At 22.7% G+C, this 18,605-nt stretch overlaps 2 protein-coding genes across 3 annotated transcripts; one reads left to right on the top strand and one right to left on the bottom strand.

The window, feature by feature from the left end:
* The first annotated feature begins 4 nt into the window (after positions 1-4).
* On the top strand, positions 5-3,323 carry LOC129607715 (uncharacterized). Of its 2 annotated transcripts, XR_008696835.1 has the most exons (5): positions 5-561; positions 626-843; positions 908-2,143; positions 2,227-2,348; positions 2,410-3,323. XR_008696835.1 is itself a non-coding variant. In XM_055518879.1 (4 exons), the coding sequence occupies exons 1-4, from the start codon at positions 30-32 to the stop codon at positions 2,287-2,289; spliced, it is 2,049 nt and encodes a 682-aa protein (XP_055374854.1). In that variant the 5' UTR covers positions 5-29; the 3' UTR covers positions 2,290-3,323. The 2 variants fall into 2 exon arrangements, 1 of the variants encoding a protein (XP_055374854.1); XM_055518879.1 differs by having other exon boundaries at positions 2,227-3,323.
* A 4,061-nt stretch (positions 3,324-7,384) lies between these two features.
* On the bottom strand, positions 7,385-15,393 carry LOC129607794 (putative uncharacterized protein DDB_G0282133). The gene is made up of 5 exons (XM_055518969.1): positions 15,255-15,393; positions 8,479-9,036; positions 7,987-8,220; positions 7,642-7,863; positions 7,385-7,467 (listed from the first exon to the last, which is right to left on the bottom strand). The coding sequence occupies exons 1-5, from the start codon at positions 15,391-15,393 to the stop codon at positions 7,385-7,387; spliced, it is 1,236 nt and encodes a 411-aa protein (XP_055374944.1).
* Between the last annotated feature and the right edge of the window lie 3,212 nt (positions 15,394-18,605).

Here is an 18,605-nt window from a genome sequence, read left to right as displayed (position 1 = left end):
AATCATGCAGAATCCTGAAAAGTGATTCAATGAATGAAAGTAGTGAAAAACGGTCGAAATGTACACTAACTGAACCTGTAGAAATTGTGACATTGCCTGTACTTTCTGAAATGTATATGATGAAACCATGGCTAAATAATGATAATATTGATGAAAAGAAATCATTTTCAATTTTATCAAAAATAAATTTATTGAATTTTTTTAAATGTATGATGTGTACATTTTCGACAAATTGGGCTGATCAAATGCAAAATCATTTTAAAAGTCATAAAAGTATTAATTTGGAATGTTGTTATTGCAATGTAGTGTTAAATAGACCGCCGGATTTAATTAAACACATGAAAATATACCATGCTTCATGTAATTTTCAATGTAGTAGTTGTTTTTATAGGAGCTACTCAGCATTCCATGTAAAAATTCATATCAAAAAATATCACAAAAAAACTTCTAAAATTATTGTTTGTGATGGTCCAGAGCTTTCAATGAACGCTTTATTTAAGGTAATCATTGAAAGTAGAGAACGTTATTTAAAACCATATACTTGTCATTTATGTAATGAAGGTAAAACAAAAAAATTATATAATCAAAACTATATTTTTTATATGTTATATATTTTTTTTTTTAGGCAAATGTTATTTACAAGAAGATTTGAGAGATCATTTCAAGCGCAATCATTACAATTCAGTATTTTGTAATTGTGATTATCATGGATTATTTTGCTGTTTTTTCTGTCACTTTGAAACTGACTCAATCGAATTGATTGAAATTCATATGGCAGATATTCATGCTGAAAAAGGATTATTTGTTGGTGCCAGGCTTCGAAATCAAAAGTTGGAGAAACATGTACGTAATTGTTAAATGAAAAAAAAAAATTTAAATGTTAACATGAATTTATTTTTAAAAACAGAAGAAATCAATACAACTTTATGATAAATTCAAAATGAATTCAACTGTTATAATTGATTTATCAAATATTCTACATGAAGATCAATTTTTGGAATCCAAATTTCTTAAACAAAAGATGAAAAGAATTTCTGAAAATATGGAAGACTTCAAAAAAATAGCTGAAAACGCAAATGAAACGGTTTGGAGTTCTGATGATTACACATCAAAATATTTAATTAAATATTCATCAAGCTCAAAAGAAAATTTAGATAGATTTACAAGAAATAATTCTTTAGAAAAATTGGAAAAAAACTTTCAGAAATTGACAAAACTAATTGTTTCATCTTTGAATGATAAAGATTTAAAACATCCATATTTTTGTTATTTATGTGGCATTTGTACTACTTCATTGAGTAAGTTGGAAAATCATTTCAGTATAGAACACAAAATACTGCAAATAAAAAGCGAAAAACTTGAACAATATTTTATTGGTATACCAAATGAAATCAACTATAATCGTTTAACTTTATTAATACATATTGTTAATGTATTAGATCTCAAAAAGCATGATATTAAAAATAAAAATAAAAGTAAATCAAATTCAAATAAAAAATTGTTACAATTACCAAAATTTATTCCATTAGAAAAAGGACGTTATAAATGTTTTGAAAAAAATTGTCCATATGGGACACAATCAGAATCTTTATTTTTTGAGAGTCATTTGAAATTAATACACAGATCTATAAAACGTTTTGAATGCATTCACTGTAATTTCAAAATTGATAAGGTAACATGTGATTTTAATGATATTAAAAATCATCTAAGAATGCACTCAGAGATTTTATACACTTGTACAATTTGCTTTTTTTATAATCATCAAAGGCAAATTGTTCAAAAACATGTTAGATTAATGCATAAAGTTGAAATGAATATAACAAATGTTATACGTTCACAAAAACATGATATTGAAGAATATTCTTTTACTACATGTTTAAAAGAAAATGAAAAAATTCTTAAACAACATTTTTGTTTAATATGTGGTATAGATACAATTAAACCTAAAAATTTTATAAAACATTTGGATAAGGATCATTCTATTATAATAATGTACGAATGTCAATATTGTAATAACTTATATAATGTATTAGATAAAATTATTGAGCACAGTAACAAAGACCATAAGAAACCATTGAAAATTCGATGCGAATATGAATATAAAAAGAATATTGATCATACGAATGAAAATTTTAATGAAAGTGTAAGTATATTTATATTTTATTTATTTTATTTTTCATTATTTATATTTTATGCTCATTTTTTTTTTTTTTATGTAAATTTTAGATTGACGAACATTCATCAAAATCAAAAACAAGCAAAAAATATTCAAGAAAGGAAAAAAAATAACTAAAATGTAATCTCACTATAAAACAAAAATTTTGGGAATTTCATCTCCATCTCAATCAGTATTATATACTAGCAATTATTAAAAAAAAAATATGAAAAAATAATTTCATTATATTGTAGTAAAATTCAAAATGAGGAAAAAAATCAATCGAATTTTATACAATCATCAATAATCATAATCCATTGAAAATGAACATGAAAATTAATCGTAAAAAAATACCATCAGCTCTATCATGAATTTCGTTCGTAGCTCTGAAATTCGGAAAATTACTTATATGATTACATTTGGAAATCATATGAAAATTAATCGTAAAAAAATACCATCAGCTCTATCATGAATTTCGTTCGTAGCTCTGAAATTCGGAAAATTACTTATATGATTACATTCGGAAATCGTATTATTAATTATGAATTAGTAAAATTCTGCTCCGAATATTCTTAATGTAGTTATCATAAATTACATTCGTAGTAAAAATTACCCTCGAATGTCTACGAAAGAAATAATCACTCGTAACAAGCAATTTAAAGAGAATAGTCGTTACTCTAACACAGTCGTTATTCTAACATAATTTGAGTTAGTCTAAAACAGTTAGCATGACAGGAAATAAATTCATATTCTCAAAAATTGTTTTTTTTTTTCACTTTTAAAAAATATTCAAAAACTAAATGATACTGCCATTGGTGATTCATAATCTCTACGAAAGAAATTTGTAATAGTACTGAAATTGTAATTGTAATCAAATAGTTATATTCGTAATTCGTAGAATTCTACGAGTGGAATTCATGACAGAGCTGCATATTTTACTCTCCACAAAAAGATACATTTGTATATTAAAGAATCTTTTTCTGTAAAATAATATAGTTTAGTAAATCATAATTTAAAAAAAAACCAAAAACCTGATAATGAATAAGTGATTGTGCTATAAATAATAACATTAATATTTGATCTCAACCAAAAACATTGTCAATTTCGAATTCTTATAGAACAATATAAGTGGCATATAATTAATATAGATTATTATAATATGAAATCATATCAGAAATTATAAAAGTAAATTTTGTATTACTTTATAATTAAAATTGAATTAATGATATTGCAATCTCATTATAAAATAAAATAATTTTTGTAATCATATGACAATTATTTCGAACTTAAATTCTATTAGTTTAACAAGCTATAATACAATTTTTTTTTAAATATATTTTGCATTAAATAACAAAAAAAAATATATTTTATATAAAAAAAAATGTAGATTTTAAATTCAATTTGAAAATTATATGAAATTTATTAAAATTTATAACTTTCTAAGTATTTTTCATAATATAATTTTGTTAAAATTTAAAATATCAATATATTTTTTTTTTTAGTTATTAAGGAATCTATTTGTAATTAAGTACTGTAATAGCAGCGGAGATATGTGTTATAAAATAATTTAATAATTGAAAGAAATTAGAATTTAAACATATTGAAATTTTAAAAGTGCAACTTTTCCAAGAAACCTTAAACCATTATTATTAATTTTTTTGTTTTTGTTTTATAAATTTTATTATTTTACATTACATATCAATAGATTTTATTGTTATATGAATATAAAAAAAATATAATTTTAAAAAATTTATTTTATAAAAAAATTCCATGTCAATATTAAAAATGTACGTACATTAAAAGAAATAATAATTTAATTTAATTTAAATGAAAATTTATTATAAAATTAATTAAATATTTTATTATTATTTAATTTAATATAAAATTCAACATTATATGTCTTTATTTTATATTCTTTTACTTTTAATATTAATAATTTGAAAATTTTGTTTATGCATGTATTAAAAATAATAGATTGTTTTAACAATTTCGTAAATACATTTATATAATTTTAATAAAAAAATATTAATATTTATTATGATCGGCAAAGTGAATGAAATATTTGGCGAATATAAATTTCTGGTATTATTATGTTATGGTTAGCGAATTGGCCTGAATTTTAGGCGAATGGGGCATTCAAATCTGTCGTATGAAAATTCTGTGTGATAAGCTTGACGAATGAAACCAAACCAAAAATATCAAAATAATACATAAGTGTTTTTCTTTATAAGATATTATAGCATTTTATAGTGTTGTAATGGAAAAATCCAAACTATCTATAAATAAGTTTATAAAATTCTTAAAAAAATACTGCACAAAATATTGATTGTTTAATATTAATTTATACGTCAAAAAAGGAATCAAAAACAATTCGAGAATTTAAATAAATTAGTAGACAACAACTACGACATTGCTAAAAAACAATGTACATATGTGTGATATTAATCTCATTATTTTCGGTAGATTTTCGGATGTCTTGCGGTAGCAACATTTTGGATATGGCGAATGAAATCATTCGCCGATAAAATGTCATTCGATTCTCCTAGTTCATTTGATTCGCCTACTCATTCGCTTCGTCGATCATAATAACGAAATATTTGTAATAAATTTTTTTTTTTTTTTCATTAAATACCTATTTTAAGAGCATAATTTCAAAATTATGATGATTAATGTAATAATTTCATTACTATAACAGATTTATTGTAAAATTTAATAATTTTATATTTATTTTGAAAAATGATTATCACAAATATCAGAAAATATCAGTATTAGTTTTTTTTTATTTAAAATGAATGAAATGATTTTTTTTTTTAAGTTTTTCATTTAAAATATTACCAAAAATTTATTTTAAATACAACAAAATGATAATAAGTTTATTTTTGGTTAAAACAAATTTAATTATTCTATTATTAATATTAAAATAAAAATGTAGTGTATAGTATAATATGTTCAAAATAATTTAGTTTCCTTAATTTAATTGTAAAATTGTTGTAACATCTACGATTTTATAAATTATAAGCTTTCCAAAATGTTTTCGAATGTGCCATCGTGCCCACTTACTAATATAAACTTGTTTCAAAGTTCATATTTTTCCATTATAAATTTAAAAAAAAAAATCACATATTTATTTAATTATTTTAATACTTTCAATATTAAAAAAATATTTACTATATTAAAGTAGTAACATGGATATAAAAGTACAAGAAAATTTTTTCTTCTTTAAGAATTAAAATTCTATTCAGTCTAGAATTGGTAAAAAGTAATGGGTACATGATTCATTCACACTATAATTTGTTCATTCACACATTTTATTCGTTTTGTTATTGTAATAGTTTTTAATATTTTTGTTTTCTTTATATTTTTTTTTTCACCTTTTTTAAATGAAATGAGTACTTAATAACCAACATACTAATTTTTTTTAAATTTGTTCTAAATTAAGTTACCAGTAAGCATTTAACATGAACCAAATTTTCCAAAATGTACAAATTAATTAAAAAGTAAAAAATGTAATAATAAAAATTAATTTTATATTTAAAATTTTATAACAAATAATTAAACATTTAAATTAAATAATTAATTTTTATTTAAAAAAAATAATTAACTTTGAAATGAAAGTGCATTTATTTCAAGTGATTTAATAAAAAGCATAGCCTTTTCTCATTATTTTAATTAAATTTATATTTTTTTTTTTATTTTAATATTTAAAGCCTTTTTATAAATTATAAGGGGCGTTTTTAAACAAATTTACATAGCATTTTTTATATTTTTAAACTTAATTCTTTTAAGAGTTTGTAAAGTACCGAATCACTAGAGCTTTGAATAGCAAAGAATGGTTTGAGTGGGATTTAGGCAACAGGTTGTAATTTCGAAAAAATAAACAAAAATGACTATTTAGTGATTTTCATTCCAAAAAAATATGGTTTTCATACAGGATAGAGCTTTGTTAAAGAATTTCTTCGTACAAAATTTTTTCATACAGAATATTAAAAATTTTTTTCTCGGAAATAAGACCTAGCTACTACTTACGTTTATTTCATTATGTAAACTAAATTACAATATTAATATATCCGCATATTAGCTATTTATGTTTGTCAAAGTGTTTGAGCATATTACAACATGAGAAAAGACGAATATGGAAAAGATTCATTTACAGAGAATAAGGGAATGTGTTGTATAAAATGTAGACTTGATTATGCCAAGTTTATGTTAGATTAACCGCAAATTTTTTAACGTCAAAATTTTGTTTTCAGTTTGCAAACTGTCTGACGTATAAAACTTTTACGGACAGAAATGTAGTAAACTTTTTACCCGTAATTGACTTTGAATTTTGATCATCCGTAAACGTCAAAACAAAAAAAAAAATTTTTTAAATTTAAAATAATTTTATACTTACATATTAAAAATTAAGAAAAAAAATATTTTTTATATTATTTTTAACGTAATGATAGTCACTCAATACATCAAATTTATTTGCTGAATTACTACGTCAGACTCTCTGCATGTAAAAAAAAAATCTACAATTTTGACGCTTAATTGCTTTTTTTTAAAGGTTTAAGAATTTAAGCTTTGACTGAAAGTAAAAACGCAGTAGAGTATTCGTAAACTCAGACAACTCAGATTTTGTAAAATTTGACGTTTAATAATTTACCATAACCTTCTCTGGCTTCAGAGTTGCAAATACAATTAGTTCATAATTTAATTGTTGAATATTGCAATAACGCAATATTACTGCTATTTTGAAGTCATGCATTTCTAATAAATGCCTTTAATCTAGTCCAGGACATATTTTTAAAAAATTATACAAATTAATAAATGGGATATTAATGCATAATATTAATAATACATACATATTATATATTCAAGTAAAAACATATTAAATTAAATTTTTTTATTTCATTTTTTAATTTACAAAAAAATTATAATAATAAAATAAAAAAAAAAAAAAAAACTTTACTAACTATAATACTTTCACATAATTTTTTGGAACTATCGTTTCTGTTTTTTTTTTTTCTTGCTAATTAATTTTACATTGTATTTCTTCAATGCTAACACACTTTGTTTCCTTTATCACTTATAAACCTCAAAATTATTATTTTTAATTAATTTAATTTTGTACTATTTTGTCAATGTTGATTTTTTACATTTTTATATTTTCTTTCGTTTTACATAATTTTTTTTTGTCTATATTCTATATTAATTTTAAGTAATTTAAACAATATAAATATTAATTTAATAACGTTTTAATTTTTGCCTCCAATTTGATTCTCCGGTATCAATAATAACAACATCTTCTTCATCATCATAATCATCAGCTAAATTGAAAATTGAATTAAATTGTTGATTACTATTATTATTATTATTATTATTTTGGGTATCATTATTATTATTTGAACAATTATTTTCATGAATTTGTTGAATATTAATACTATTATTATTACTATTACTCATTTCTCTAAATTTCATTACAGTTTTTAATATTTCGGTACGAAATGGTATTATTAAATTTTCATCAATTCTACGTACACTATTTAATAAACTACGAAAGAAATAATCATGTTCATCACAGTTAGTATTTTCTGATTTTTTTAATATATCTAATAATTCATTTAATATATCTGTTTTTTTACGTTTACGTGTTGTTGAACGTTTCATTTTTGGTGATATTTTTGTTGAATTATTTTTATAATCAATTTTTCTTAAATCTTCTGCTGCACCAATTTTATTATTATCAATAATATTATTATGAATTTTATTATTAATATTATTACTTTCATTATTATTATTATTATTATTATTATTGTCATCATCATCATTATTATTATCATCGATACTATCATTAGTAATAAGATTTTTTTTATTATATTCAATTGAATTAAAACGAGAATTATGATAACGATGATTATTATTTATATTAACGGTGGTTGTATTATTACTGTTATTATTATTATAAAATTTTAAATCATCATCATTTTGCATACTATTTGGATTTGGTGATTTTTCAGAATTACTATAATGGCTTTCAACACTTAATAATGCTGTTGGATTTGTATAATTTGTTGCAAAATCTTGTAATTTATAATTAATATCATTATGATTTGTAAAATTAATATTTTTTAAATGTTGTCGATGTTGTCTTTTATTATTATTATTATTTTTATTATTTGTATTTATTGAAATTTGTTCATTTGTTGAAGTTGAAACTAAATTATATCCAATTAAATTTTGTGGATCATTCGATTGTATTGATGATGATGTTACTGGTGTAATTGATGTTGTTGATATTGTTGTTGCTACTGTTGATGATTTTAATGAAAGATTTTTACCAAAATCATCATTTATTGATCCTGTATTATTTGATGAACGTTTTGAAAAATTTATTGTACTATTATTAGGTTCAGATGATGGTGATCTTATTTGAATTTCTAATGGTAAAGATGATAAACGATCATCTAAATTTAATGGAAAATTTGTTTGTTTTTGTAATTGTAATAGAGCAGCATTATCAGCAAAACCAAATTGTGCTTGATATAAATTTAAATAATCAAAACTATTGAATTCATCTAGGCCAGCATTTGAACTACTACTTGATACTGATAATATATTACTATTTTGATCATTATCCCAATTTTTTTTAATTATTGCACTTGTTGAACGTTGTCGTCTCTTTTTTGTTGTAATATTATGACCAGGTATCATTGATGTTGTTGTACAACATTCACTTGATGTTGTATTAACACGTGCTTTACGTGTTGAAAACGGTGCTAAAAAAAGCATACGCTCAAAAAGAGCCCAATATGATTTTTTATTATCAGTTTTTGACATATGCAATTGACGAACAAAATAATCACGTAAATATCTCCATCTCTTTTGACAAACAGGAACTAAAAATAATAAGAAGAAAAATTATGTTAATTAATTTAAGAAAGCAAAAAAAATTTGAAATAAAAAATATTAATGTTTGCTAAGGAAATCCTTAATAATAATGAATGATTAAAGGCGTACTAAAAAATTACAAAATTTTATAAATTCCCTTCAAACATAATTTAATTTAAGTAACAAATATTACAAACAAAACTCTTATTCAATTTAATGAAAAATTTCATTTATGAGTCATCATCTTTTATGTTATGAATGCAATTCAATATTGATTAAATCATCTTATATAACGGTAGAATTATAACAATTAATTGTGGCATTATTCATAAAGTTCCCAACACGTTGTTAATTTTTCTCTTTTAGGCTTATTTATTTTATTACTCTCATTAATTGTTATAACGTTTACTCATATCCTTGAATCAGTAAACTGTTATACACTCAACTATTAATAATTAATTACATATATTTTTAGCCATTTTATAGGTTATGTTTACTCATGTATAACAGAATTCATGAACAAGAATAAACGTTTCATATTTGAGATATTATATACATATTATTACATATTCACGCCTAATTGTATGCAATTTTGAATAAATAAATATTAGGCAGTTAGAAAATATGAAAAATATTCAAGTGTAATTTCCTTAAATTCTTAAAATACCAATAATTAATATATAAATCACATAAAACTATATATCATATACAATAAATAATAAAAAAAGAATTTTATTTACGTATATATGTATGTATATAGCAATAAAAGAACGAATATAACAATATAACAATAATTATTATTATGATTTTCTATTCAAAGAAACTGGTTTTTTTTTTTTTTGTACCTCGTTAGTTATAGTATTATTCGTACATAATATGCAATTTATAACTATTTTATTTACAAAATATTTTCATGTGAAGGGGGAGGGAGAGAAGGAGGAGGAGGGAATATGAGGATATAATAAAGGGGGCAGAGATGTAAAATTAATGTTATACATAATCAAATTCCTATATTCCTATAAATATTATACATATATTATATTATAATAATTTTATGATGTATAAGGGTTTGTAATATTGTAAGCACATATGTATAAGAGTTAGGACATTAAAATTTTGTTATTAATGATACTATATCTTGTTTCTCTTTTACACCTGGTTGCTATTTAGAAAAATAGTCATAATCATAAACAAATTTCTGAAAATTTTGCAAAATTTTCTATTATTTTATAATGCTAATTTAAATTCTCTTCTAATCCTATACAAATCTCTTTTTCTTTATTAATTTTTAGTTCTCAATTTCGGCACAAATTATATTCTCTAATCGCAATTTTGTCTCACAGCACTCTCATACGAATCTAGTATCGAATAAATTTAATGTAAAAAAGCTTTTTTGATTTTTTTTTTTTTTATTTAATTTTAATTCTTATCTGTGTGTATTTTACGTTAGTATTAACGGTTAGTGGAGCATATACCAATATTACTGTACGATAGAATACAATGTAGAAGGCACGTATAACATATATTTATATGTAGTATATCCACGTTTGTATGTATAAAAACAAATTTAACATATGTATATATACAATAAGAATAATAATAATAAAAAAAATGCAATGTAATTTCAAGGTTTTTTTCGTTAGAAAAACGCGAATAAAAAATTGTTAACCAAAACAAAAGTTTAATTTATTGAATCATTTTATGTAGTTGAGAAAAGAAACAAAAAAAAAAAAACAATAATAATAATAACAATAAAAAGAATAACAACAATTAAAGAAAACAAAAAAGCTAACAAAAATATTAATCAGCAACAAAAATAACCACCATTAGTGGGAACTTTTAGAATTTTTATTATAGTTATTAAGAATCTTACCTTATATTACAAAAAAAAAAAAAAATGTGCGAATATGTGGTGTATATGTTTGTACAAATGTGATCATACATTTATATATTATATAAAATTGCCTGCCATGTATATGTGTATGTATGTGATCAATAATAGTAAGTATACTTAATATTTCTATACAACATATTCGATTATAATGAGCAATTTAGTATACATAGACCTATAAAAATAATTCCCTAATCGGCAACCCATACTTCATATTCAGTACGATATTTTAAGTTTGCTTCCGTTTAAATATGTGTGTAATGTATAATATTCTAAACTATGTATATATAGACTTTAGTGATTTGGATTGAGAGTAGTTTTGTAGCTAATTAGCGATATTAGTAAATTTGATCTTAAATTTTCGTTCTTAGGCACGATATTCCTGAAATTTTTAGAAAATATTAGGTAGTAAAACGAAGGTGAGGCAAATGTCTTTTAACTGGAAAAGACCGGTTGCATATTAATAATGCACAATTTCGGATAATAAATTTTAAAAAAATTTTATTCTGGTCAATTTTCTAATTTTTTAGACCCCATGGTTTTTGCCTGATATTATTCCTGAGATTTTTTCATTATTATGTTATATCAAAAAAGGTGATAAGAATATAAGGCTCGGTTTTCTGTAAAAAAAAACGATAGGTTAGTAATGTGGAATTATGAGTAAAGGACAATGAAATGAAAATTTATTAGTAAAATTTTGATTTTTTACTGTTAAATATCTCTGACACTAAAAAGTCTTCGACCCCACTGACATATACTAATTGAAGAGGAATTTCATGAGCTTCAAAATTAATATACAAAGCAATATTTGCAGTTTTATCAATAAAAATATGAAAATTAGACGGTTTTCAGAAATTCCGACTTTGAGGATTTTTAATTTGAAAAGGAAGATCCAAAAAGCAAAATGTCACTACAGATGTTTTTGTTCCTCTGGAGGCATTCTATTAACTTGTTACGGGAGTACTATCGAGTCCTCGGACACCATATATAAGGAAAATGTTAGAATTACTGTGGTTTCGTTCCTTTTTTCTTTCTGACTTTTTATAAGCAGCCTTTTTATATATAACAATAATGTCACTCTAACATGCTAACTATGTAAATATAAATAATGACATACAATTCAGCTTATAACTTGTATTTGCTGAATTGCGTAGAAATAACAAAATTAATTTTTTATAGTCAAATTTTGTTTGACAATTTAATTGTGACATAATTAGTGATTAAGATTGGCGACCACTGAAAAATTGGTTAATTGTGTGTATGTATCGTTGTGTATGTAGTATATGTATATCGACAAAAAAATGTTTCTCTATAGAATAATAATTTATTATTTAGTTGTCTTGTCTTAAATATCCAAGTATTCAAATCATATTGGTTTAAAAGTTATAATTAATAACACTACACAAAAAAAAAACAAAAGTAAAATAAAACAAAATAGTAGAAAAAAATAATAGTAAAAAAAAAATACGGGATGCTTTTTTGATTTTAAAGTACAATGACAACAATACATGCGTTCACCGTTCATTTTATAATTGTTTGTGTGCATGTATATGAATACACAAAGGAATTAAGAAATATATTTGATAGACATTTAGTTATAACTAACTATAAGTATATAAGAAATATTTTCTAATTATGCACAAATATATATTTAGTTAATAATGTCGGTATATTAAGCTATGTGTATAAATGCGGAGTCTGAAAATGCACTATTAATATTATTATAGTTTTACCATATGTATGGTTTGAGTTAAATATAAAATGTACATAGTTAGTTATCAGTAAGTTCATGTTCATACTTACACCTGAATAATTACATAATTACTTAACGCAAATTAATTTAATTATAGTTTAACGCCATATCGTAATTTTTAAACTTAAATTATTGTACAATAGAGCAACTTAGATATGGGAGTATTTAAACAAATTCAAATATGTGTATGTAATACATTATTTTGCATATAATTAGGCGAAAAAGTAATTAAGTGATAAGAATTATTGAGTATTTATAGCTTTCTGTAAATGAACCTATTTACACGTTTATGCAATGAGCGAATACACAAGCACAGATAGCATTTTCCTAATACTACTCACATCCTCTCTTCGGTAAATAAATTTTATTTTTGTTTGAGAAAGAGCGTAAGAAGCATAAAAGAAGGACTGTGTGTTGGAACACATTTTTCATCTTAAATCTGAAAGGGTTAACATTTTCTTAGTTTGTTTTATATTCAATAAGATCATTTAACTAAACGTATATCAGCATTTATTTGGAATATTAAATATAGTTGATTCAGCAGCAATTTCAATTAAAATACATTAAGTATTTATAATGTCTTTGATGCTACTCAATAAATCACTGCCATCTACCGGCATATTGTAAAACATGCATATATATTATAAGAGAGTGGTTTAAAAATAATCGAACTAAATAACAGAATTATATAAATTTTATACAATATAACAAGTAAAATTAATTTTAAATATAATGTAATTAATTAAAAATCATGCATTTACAATAAACGAGCATGTCAAATTTGAAATTTATCGTAAATTTCCCGTATTTACATATATGTATGTGTATTTACATAGAATTATTATAATTAGAAACATTAAAAAAAAAATATTATTGAATTAATTTAAAAAAATTTTTTTTAAAATTGCAGAACATTTAATTTTTATTTTTATATGTTTTTTTGCTTTTTTTTTTCTATTTAGAGGTCGAACAACTAGTTTCGGACTTTCACGTCCATAATATTATAAAATAATAATAATAATAATATACGATACGATATAATTACGTAACATAAAAATGAAAATAAAAGCAAAGAAAACAAGAAAACAAGAAGAAAAAAAAAAAGAACATAAAGATTTAAAATTGACGGATTAAACGCGTTTCTGTTTAGCTTTTAGATTTTTTTTTTCATCTCTTTGCTATTTTTAAGATATTTTTTTTCTTAACAAAGTTGAAAGAGAGAAAAAAAATCAAAGTAACGAAAAAAAAAACAACAAGAGTTCGGTATACAACACAACGGTTGCTATTAAAGTGATCAAATCGTGATTTCCTGGTTTTATTTTAAATTCATTATTACTACTTTTTTTTTTGTGTGTATTTTGTATTTTTTTTTTTCTTATTATTCTGAATGTTTTCATGTTTTTGCTTAAAAAAAATCAAGAACTTTTTGTTTTAATACTTTGTAAATTGCAGAGAAGTGATTGTGTGGGAAATTTTTTTCAAAATAAAAATTATTAATGCAATTTTATTTTTTTTATTTTTTATTATACTTAAATTATACTTTATGTTTGTGAACTTTAAATATTTTTTAATATAAAATGTAAAATCATTTAATACATTATAATTATATATGTAAATATATAATATATATGTATATATATATATATAAATGCAATAAACGTGATTAAATAATAAATTTATTAATTGAGAAATTAATATTTTATTCAGCAATTAAAATTACTATTGCTGAATAGCTCATTTTGACAGCTTAGTTCAAATTCGTATTTTGATATACTTCTTATAGAATAAAATCAGTTGGAAGTTTGGGCGAAACTTCATATCTATTTGTTCGAAATTGCGTGAAAAGCAAAAAATATGACAGAAATATCTTTTCTATATTCTTTTAAATAAAATATTGTGACTAGTATTTAAAACAAGAAAAAAATTTTTATTAACCCCTTAAATTCTTTTAAAATATGACAAAAATTTTAGGATAATCAGGGGTATAACAGAGCCTGCTCCTGTATACCCCATCTTTGATTTCACCTTAAATTTGAGTATTCATTCAAAACAACGCTATCGAGTGATCAATACAAGTAATATTTAAAAATATGTAATATCAAGGCACAGTTAGTACAAATGCTGGTAATGTCATATAAAATTGTGACAACTGTATATCGTTACTTTTAATTGGTTTGTTCAGCTTTATATATTTTTGATTTGAATTTCAAATTTGACAAGAAAAATTTTCACAAAATCACTTCACCCTATATTATGCTATGCAGTATTCTTGAGTTCTTTAATGTAATAATAAACAATGTTATTCTTAAACTAAATTCAGCAATTTATGATTAAGCTGAATTAGATTTAAAACAAAAAATATACAATATTGCAATTTGTAGCTCACAATAATTATAAAAATAAAAGAAAATATGTAAATATAGAGGCGCTCATTGCTTAATGTAAAAAAAAAACCTGGTAAAAATTGAAAATAAATCATTTTAATTTATTCAGCAATGTGTTTTCAATAGCTGAATGCTATGTTTATATTTTATGAATATTAAATTACAGAAAGCTGCATAAAATTATTAATATTAACTTACCAGATAATTGCATAGCATTTGATATTTTTTCCCATACTTGTTTAACATGATCCTTATTACTATAAAAAACATCTGTTTTATCATATATACATGGCTCGGATTCAACTAAATCAATTAATCTTATATTAAGTTCATCCATTATTTTTATTGATATTATTTTCTATAAATTAATTTTAATAAATATACTAAAAACGAATTAAAAAATTTAACCAAAAATAGTAGAGAATTTTTGTCAACTATTTTATTTATTTACACTGTATATACATACATACATAAATGTTGTATATATGTTTATTGTATACTATTAATAACATTTATAAAAAAAAAATTTTAAATAATTGTTTAATCACAACATTTTCTTGTTCTGTTAAAAATGTCTAGGTAATAAGTAAGTCCTAGTTATTTTCAGCGCGTAGCTGTCTGTATATATTGTTATGATTTCGAATTCCAAAAATCCAAAATCTCTGGTTATTATTGCAATAGTAATCCAATATTCTTGTATAATAGAAATAATTTTTATTTACTAAAATGTGTGTATCACACACACATACACAAATAAAAATAATTTAATACAATAAAAGTTTTTTTTTTTAAATATATAAACGAAACGTACGGAATACGTAATAGCGGCGTACAATAATAAATTACAAAAATCGTTGAAAACGTACGTCAATACATACAATACAAACGTACAAATAAATTCCGCCGTTTCGTTTCAAAACATCAAAATTAATATGAAAAGCACCATTATAGCAGCAGCAGTTAAACAATTTATGTAAGAATTTTTTTTAACAAATGAACAACAAAAAACAACAACAAGAAAATAAAAAATAATTTAAAAAAATTCTCTTTGTTTTCTAGCAATGTTGTTTTTTTGTTCTGTTTTATTTTTCTTGTTTTCATAAAATTTGTAAATATGCCGCTCGCCCGCCCGCCTTTCTTCAACCAAAAAAAAAAAAAAACGCGAACGATCCGGATTCCGGAAAGTTGAAAGATCAACAATAACAAATGATAAAAAAAAAATACTACAGAAAGCGTGTAAAACTTAAGATCAAAAATAATAAAAAAAAAATTTAAACTTATTATTTTTTTTTTTAAATTTTCTTTAAAAATTTTGTATTTTGAGAAAAAACCAAACGAAATAAATAACACAAAAAAGAAAAAAATAAAAAACAATAAAAAATAGCGAAAAGCGGACTTAGACTTACAACAACCTCGCAATTTGAATGAGTAAGCCAGACTACACTGTGTACACTCTTTAAAAAAAAAATAAACCTTAACTTTAACTAGTCGTAGAGCAGAGACGTTTCACATTCGCTTTTTTATGTTTTGTTATTTTGTTAGTTTGGTTGCTGGTGTTTGGCGTATTTTTTTTAATGTACGTAAAATTCTGTTTTTGTTTTTCTTATTTTTTTATTCTTGTTATTCTCGTGTTTAAAAAAAAAAATGTTTTTTTTTTTTCGTTTTGTTGCCTTTTTGCCTTTATGACTATTATTTAATTTTTTTTTTCCATAATAATATTCTCGTATCGTACGTATGTACAGATTCAACACGATAGAAAACCGTGACAATACAATATACAAATATATATATATTCATATATATATAATATATAACAAGCTCGCGTATCAAAACACTATGTATAGGTACAGGGTATATCACATTTCATGTACACGTTAAAATCAGAAATTTACTTTTTGTTTTTAAAAAATAGTAGCGCATATGAATTGCAATAGTTCTGCATTAATACACAATTCAGCTTGAAAATTCTAATTCATTATGCAAGAATAGTGCGTAACATTGCACTACTAAAAATTTCAAATAAAAAAAATAAAAAAATAGTGTTAGTGAGACAAAAATAATGAAAAATTTCAAAGTAACGGCAACACTTATTTATAAAATAATTAAAATTGTGATAATTAAAATTGTAAAATTATATTTAAAAATGCGGATTTGTGTTACACGCAATTACCATTTCATATTCATACTATTTAAGTGCTATTTTTTCCTCTTACCAAAAAGTTTATATACATACATATTTTTATTTGTTGCCACAGTCTTATAAGAAAAGGAATTTTTAATTTAGTTCAACTGCAGTGCAGTTCTAAGTATAGTCGAATATGCTTGTTTTGGAATCCGGAAAAGTAAATATGATGCCTGCAGATCAGTTCAATCGCTATACCGCAACTAAATTTCACAAGGTATGTTGTTATATCTAAAAATTTTAAAAATTTATTTTATCACAAAAAGTGAAGGCGTTTTTCATGTTATTCAAAATAAAACTCCATAACACTTTCATACTTTTTCCTTTTTCCATCACAGAAATGTTCATTCAATTTCAAACAGTCAACTACATATGTATTAGTATAATTTTGTTTCATCATTTGTCCACTTTTTTTTCCAGTGTCAATTTCTAAATAAGGTACACAAATTGAATTCGTTTTCATTTCCAACATTTCTCCATGATTATGAGATCCTTAAAGAAATAAAATTAAGAAATGATTAAGAAATAATACATGCATACATACATACCTATAAATCCTTCAATACATTTTCTTTTTGTAAATTTTAAATTCAGCTACAATTTAAACAGATTCAATACTGTTATAATCTAATATTTTATTTTATTGAAAATTTTTATTTTTAATTGAAAACTTAATTTTCAATTAAAAATAAAAATTATTTCACATGAAAAATCTAAAAAAAAAAATTTAAAATTCAAATAAAGTACAGCGACAACGACTGTCAAAATCAAAAAACAACAACAGTGTTAGCACTATAATGCGTAAATACAATTCGGCTCTTTGTTGGTATGTAACACTCTCAACTAGACGCTCCCATATAAAAATATGGGTAATACCTAAATACTCGTATAATACGCACTTTTATGTGGGTAATTACCCTACAAGAGGTATTGGTAATTAAAAATAAAAATTGCTAATGGAAATCTTCCTAAGCACCAGTTTATCTTATCTACAATTTCATTTAATCTAATAAATCAGCACATTATAAGGCATTAACATAACATTACTGCAATTTCAATATGAGTGAGTGAGCAAAAAAAAATTTCTATGATAGTAAAAAAATTTGAATTTCTGATATTTTTATTTGGACGCACTCTGTGTGTACATACTTGAGTATGAGATTTTATTTTTTTATTATTCTGTAATTTTTTTTTTTAACCTGAAGCTTGAATATATTTAAGACGAGTTGTTTGCGCCGTTCACTCACTCACTACATTTTATAATACTTTTTTTTTTTTTTAATTTAACTCGCTATAACGAATGCTAAAATTTTTTTTATCTGTTTTTCATGTTTTTTGTTTTTTTTAACTAACTATTATTTTTGTTG

This window comes from Condylostylus longicornis, unplaced genomic scaffold, assembly GCF_029603195.1.
Source record: "Condylostylus longicornis isolate FDR11 unplaced genomic scaffold, ASM2960319v2 ptg000028l, whole genome shotgun sequence".
Taxonomy (NCBI): Eukaryota; Metazoa; Arthropoda; class Insecta; order Diptera; family Dolichopodidae; genus Condylostylus; species Condylostylus longicornis.
The sequence above is the reverse complement of the archived record's forward strand: the minus strand, read 5'-3'. Positions and strand labels throughout refer to the sequence as shown.